At 44.1% G+C, this 6,019-nt stretch overlaps 1 protein-coding gene across 1 annotated transcript; it reads left to right on the top strand.

The window, feature by feature from the left end:
* Positions 1-3,885: 3,885 nt before the first annotated feature.
* LOC131901727 (transmembrane anterior posterior transformation protein 1-like) lies at positions 3,886-5,704 on the top strand (the record flags this gene model as incomplete). The annotated part of the gene is given in 4 exon segments (XM_059252816.1): positions 3,886-4,197; positions 4,199-4,523; positions 4,708-5,543; positions 5,678-5,704. Coding segments are annotated over 4 exon segments (1,500 nt in total), but the record flags the coding sequence as incomplete, so codon positions are not given.
* Between the last annotated feature and the right edge of the window lie 315 nt (positions 5,705-6,019).

The following is a 6,019-nucleotide window of genomic DNA, read 5'->3' on the forward strand; positions in this document are numbered from 1 at the left end:
AGCTGCATAAATCTTAATGAAACCACAATGAATGATGATATCACAACATTCAATATTACAGAATCAGGATGCTATATGGTACACAACTGTAGCATCCTACAAGTGAATTTCACTAATTATGATGGTAAAAACATAACCAAACAAAGAGTGACCACATTAACACTAGAAGAAAAACATTATTTTGATGGCTCACACTTATTTAATGACCCAACAGAATTAGAACATCACCAAACATTTGTAAAACAAGCAATGGAGTTACAACACATTGCAGATTTCAATCAGAAACAACTAGAATCCATACATAACAAAATTAAAGAACATGATGCAGCCATACATACATCACAAGCACAAACACACAATCTAGTGAATCTGTTAAGAACAAATACATACATACACAAGGACTGGGCGAAACAGATGCAGAAATGCAGCTTTTGGGATTATTTAGGCAGATTAGTCAGATTAGATCTAATATGTACACCAATTTACACATGGTAGCATTGGATAAAGTTAGCAACCTTTTGGTTTTTAGTAATTTTAGGGATAAGTATTGCTTTATGTTTGTCTGAAAAAATCAAGTGCTTGATAATAACTCCATGCTTAAGATGTCTTACAGGAATCAAGTAACAGGAAACCCACTTTGGAATCCATCAGGCAGACGCTTCGATTTACTTAGTAAAAATGGAATGAGTAATTTACTATATACCACATACCAAAAATATATGGAACCATTGTCTGATATTTTCTATAGAACAGGTATATTATCTATGGCAGGAACGATACAAGGATGCAAATACTGCAACCATAAATATGCAATGTTCTACCTATCAGAACCAGGTGAGGTAGACAACCTCCCAATGCTCTTGATGCACTTAACGTTCCACTTGACAATAGAAAGAGGTATACATGATATAAGATTAATTGGAGATGGATACATGAGATATTATGGAACCATGCAATCTAGTATATATAGGGTGAATGGAATGTATAAAATACACAGAAATAACATGGATGCAGCCCTACATATAAGCGCCGCTTTAGCTGCAGCATATGTGGGCCGTGGTAATCACAGACTATATAAAACATATAGAACATGGCTAAAACATAATCCTGATGAAGCAATAATAAGCATTGATAAAGATTTCCTGAATGACCCACAGTGGGAAACAGGAGAACCAATGTATTTACAAAGCATATGTACTAGAATATTGTGTAGAGATTTTGTTATAGATGTGTTAAAAGAATTTGCAGCTTATAGCACTTGGTTGAAGTTATATAATGCATATATAGAGAAAAAACATAAAAATAAACCACCCAGAATGAGAAGGATAAGAATGCTAGGATTAACAAATTAGGATAATATATTGTAAATTCCCAGGCTGCGACCTCATGTGATGCCTTTTATGTTGAAGACATGTCAGGCATCAGGGGATGGAATGTAAGGAACACATGTAAGGCCTAGGGTGAACAACCCTGGTCAGGAGTGATAAGCAATAGAATGATGTAAGTAAACCACAAATGGAGTAGTGATAAGCTATAGACTATGTGTGAAAGTAGGGATAAGACTAGAAACCTAGCCAGGAAAGAATATAAAAGATGAAGCCTCAGACCCGACCAACAGAGCTCGTCAGGCCCTCGCGTGAGATGACTCTCCTCTGCCAGAGAAGTGAGATCCTGTGCCCAGTGCAGACGTGGCTGACCTGAGGAAGGCTGACCCAAGATCCAGAGGTACAGAAGTGGCGAGTCTGGACCTGTATATCCAGAGAGGCACTCCTGCTTCCATTTGGAAGACAGGATGAATATTGCTTGTAATCTTACTGTGTGAATAAATGAGTGTTATACCAAGTCTGAATCAAGAGTGATTATTCCTCCCCCGTAACTGGGATATGTGCTCGCTACAAAATATCACCCAGAATGCAGCTGAGGGGTGGCAATTATGAAGGCCTCTCCTATAATAGCATCCAGATCTATGCAGTGTGGGTCAGTTGCTCCACTTGGCACAGTGGGAGCTAGGTGTGGTGTGGCATTCCTGTAAATCTCTTGTTTGAAGGCTGGGGCAGGGGGAGGTACAAGGCCATCCTGGGCTCTACAGTATATCTCAAAAAAAGGCTGGAAAAATGGCTTCACAGTTAGGGCTTGCTGCTCTAGCAGAGGTCCTGAGTTTGTTTCTGACACTCACGCAGAATGGCGAACAACCACCTGCCTCCAGGTTCCTGCCTTGACTTGCCCTTTGATGTACTGTCACCCAAATAGACCCTTTCCTCCCTAAGTGTACTTTTGATCATTGTGCTTATCACAGTAAGAGTAACTAAACCAGGACAGTGCCTAAGGTGAGGACCAATGCCCAGCTGACCTTGACCAGCATCACCAGAAATACAAGGTGGCCCTGAGTATCCACCAGACAAGACTCTGTGCTCTCCCACAAGGACTCTTAATGGTTGGTGCCAGCACACAGGGGGTTTCTGGTGGGAATGAAAAGAAAAAGTGCTTCTCAGTGAACACAGCAGACACCAGTGACGTGTAGGTGTTTGTGTGTTTGTGTTTGTGCATGCGCGCGCGCGCGCGTGTGTGTGTGTGTGTGTGTGTGTATGTGTGTGTGTGTGTGTGTGTGTGTGTGTGTGTGTGTTCAGCACTCTGTCCTAGACATATTTACCAACCCCAGGCTCTCTACCTGGCTCCTCACTGTTCACCCTATCAGTTGTCACCCTTGGTCCCTTAATGCCTGCACTTCTATGTCATGAATGGACAGCACTTTCACCCCAGGTCTCTGCTGAGGGTCTATGTGTAGGTAAGGGGCCCACAAGTCCTCCTGACTTGTAGTGTAATACCCATGCCTGAGACTCCCAGCAAGACCGCCATGGAGTCAACTTCCTGTGTAAGAACAAAAGGTTTTGTTGATTCTAGCCTAGGCAGGGACCTCCCTGACACCACTTTACAGTAGGTGAAAAGAGGGAAGGTCCCGAGCACTCACTTTAAGGGGTTTGTATAGGAAAGGCTTACATGCAGAATGTTATGTATCTTGGGATTGGACAAGGGGGCACCGGACAGAGTTGACACTCATGTGAGACACCCTATAGTGGCTATATCTTTTCTGTCTATGACCTTGAAGTCCCACCCCTAGAGATGTAGCAGGTAACTGTCCTACCTACATATGTCCTTGTAGTATCTGCCCTGGGAAGTGGCCCCCTGGGCTACTCTTAAGAGCCGAGGGGCACGTACACCACTCCTCCTCTCTCTCTTGTGGGCTTGGATGCTGGGACAGACTCGGGTGGAAGAACAGCGTGGGACTGTACCTCGGTGTTCCGGGACACTATAATAAATCTCCCTTACTGTAGTGAGTCTTTCTCCCTAATAAATTTCTTTACCCTTTAAGTAGACTCTTAGATTTCTCATAACAACCCCCACTTCTTCTACAAGGTCTGAACATCCTTTGCTCTTGTTCCCTTTGGGGGTGGGGGCCATGTAGGTAGAGTTTTTCTGCCTGGCCCACAGTCAGGACAAATCTCTCTCACCTGTCAGTCCCACAGCCGCTCAGACCCGACCAAGTAAACACAGAGACTTATATTGGTTGCAAACTGTATGGCCATGGCAGGCTTCTTGCTAACTGTTCTTACAGCTTAAATTAATCCATTTCCATTAATCTATACCTTGCCACATGGCTCATGGCTTACCGGTATCTTCCCATGCTGTTTGTCATCGTGGCAGCTGGCAGTGTCTCTCTGACTCAGCCTTCCACTTCCCAGCTTTATTCTTCTCCTTGTCCCGCCTACACTTCCTGCCTAGCCAATGGCCAATCAGTGTTTTATTTATTGACCTATTAGCAACACATTTGCCATACAGCACATCCCACAGCACTCCCCCCCCCCCCCCCCCCCCCCCCCCCCCCCCCTGGGCTTTTATGAGAGCGACCGCCGGCGGGAAAAGCGCCGCGGCCGAGCAGAACTTTCATTATTGAGGTTCCTCAGTGCTGAACTAACAAGAGGGTACTTCCTCGAACATAACGAGGCCAAGTATACAGAGCGAAGAGAAAGAGTGTACACTTGTATGCGAATACCAAGAGAATTGAAAAAGCTCATATTTTTTGGAATCTTCCAGTGCCTCGATGCCTTTCTGTATGTGTTCACCCTGCTTCCTTTAAGAGTCTTCCTGGCGCTGTTCAGGCTCTTCACTCTGCCTTGCTATGGCCTACGGGACAGACGTTTGTTTGCTTCAGCCTGCACAGGTGTGTGACATTTTGAAGGGTGTCATTTTGATAATCTGCTATTTTATGATGCACTATGTTGACTACTCCATGATGTACCACCTGATAAGAGGGCAGTCTGTCATCAAGCTCTATATCATCTACAACATGCTAGAGGTAGCCGATCGTCTGTTCTCTTCAAGACAAGATATCTTAGATGCTCTCTACTGGACAGCCACCGAGCCTAAAGAAAGAAAAAGAGCACACATCGAAGTCATTCCTCACTTTTTCATGGCTGTTCTCTATGTCTTTCTACATGCAATTCTCATAATGGTTCAAGCAACGACTCTCAATGTGGCTTTTTTATTTATTTATTTATTTATTATGCATACAGTGTTGTGCCTGCATACCAGAAGAGGGCGCCAGATCCCATTACAGATGGTTGTGAGCCACCATGTGGTTGCTGGGAATTGAACTCAGGACCTCCGGAAGAACAGCCAGTGCTCTTAACCGCTGAGCCATCTCTCCAGCCCTCAATGTGGCTTTTAACTCTCACAACAAGTCACTGCTTACCATCATGATGTCCAACAATTTTGTTGAAATTAAAGGAAGTGTTTTCAAGAAGTTTGAAAAGAACAATCTCTTTCAGATGTCAAATAGTGATATTAAGGAACGATTCACAAATTATGTGTTTTTGCTAATAGTGTGCTTAAGAAACATGGAACAGTTTTCTTGGAATCCAGATCATCTCTGGGTGTTGTTTCCCGATGTCTGTATGGTGATCGCGTCAGAAATTGCTGTGGATATTGTAAAGCATGCCTTTATCACCAAATTCAATGACATCACTGCAGATGTCTACAGTGAGTATAGAGCCAGCCTTGCATTTGACCTTGTCAGCAGCCGACAGAAAAATGCGTATACAGACTACAGTGACTCGGTAGCACGAAGAATGGGATTTATTCCTCTCCCGCTAGCTGTCTTACTCATCAGAGTTGTAACAAGCTCAATTAAAGTGCAAGGAATCCTGTCCTATGCCTGTGTCATACTCTTCTATTTTGGGTTGATCTCCCTGAAAATACTTAATAGCATTGTGCTGTTGGGGAAGTCATGTCAATATGTGAAGGAAGCCAAAATGGAAGAGAAGCTATTTAATCCTCCCCTGGCTAGCACTCCCGGGAAACCCTCCAGTAAATCCCAGAGCAAGTGCAAGTCCTCTCAAGGCCTTTCCACGGAAGAAAACCTGTCCACTTCCATCACCAGCCAGCCTGTTCATCAGAAAGAAAACGTCATACCCTTACTTGTGACCAGCAATTCTGATCAGTTTCTGACAACCCCAGATGGCGATGAGAAAGACATTAACACAGGGGTAGTGAGTTCGGAGAGGTAGGACCACTGCAGGAGGAAGGGTAAGGTTTTAGCTCTTAGCTCTGACCTCTTGGCTTTCTTCTTTGCATTGGTTCTGTGTTTCTTATTTAATAAGAAGGTTGGTTATATCTACAGGGCCAAGTAGGCAAAGTGGCCAAGTAGGCACAGACTCAAACCACAGAGACTCTGGGAGAATGTTGAAACAACAAGTTCAGTTTACTCAGGAAGAGGCAAGCCTTATATACCCTCTAACCCACCCTGAGGGAAGGTCTGATGACTATGCATCAGCTGGTGTGACATGGCTGCCTCTCATTGGTCTAGGTCATCTCCAGATCATGTTTCAGCTGCTGTTGCTAAGACCATCAGGCAGACCCAGGCTGGCTATCAGAAAGTATCTTTTTTACTTGTTTGGGCCCTCTGGCCCTCAAGCCTGTTAGGGATGAGTCATCCCACACCTATTGTCCAAAGCTCCAGGGG

Source organism: Peromyscus eremicus, unplaced genomic scaffold (assembly GCF_949786415.1).
Source record: "Peromyscus eremicus unplaced genomic scaffold, PerEre_H2_v1 PerEre#2#unplaced_250, whole genome shotgun sequence".
Lineage (NCBI taxonomy): Eukaryota > Metazoa > Chordata > Mammalia > Rodentia > Cricetidae > Peromyscus > Peromyscus eremicus.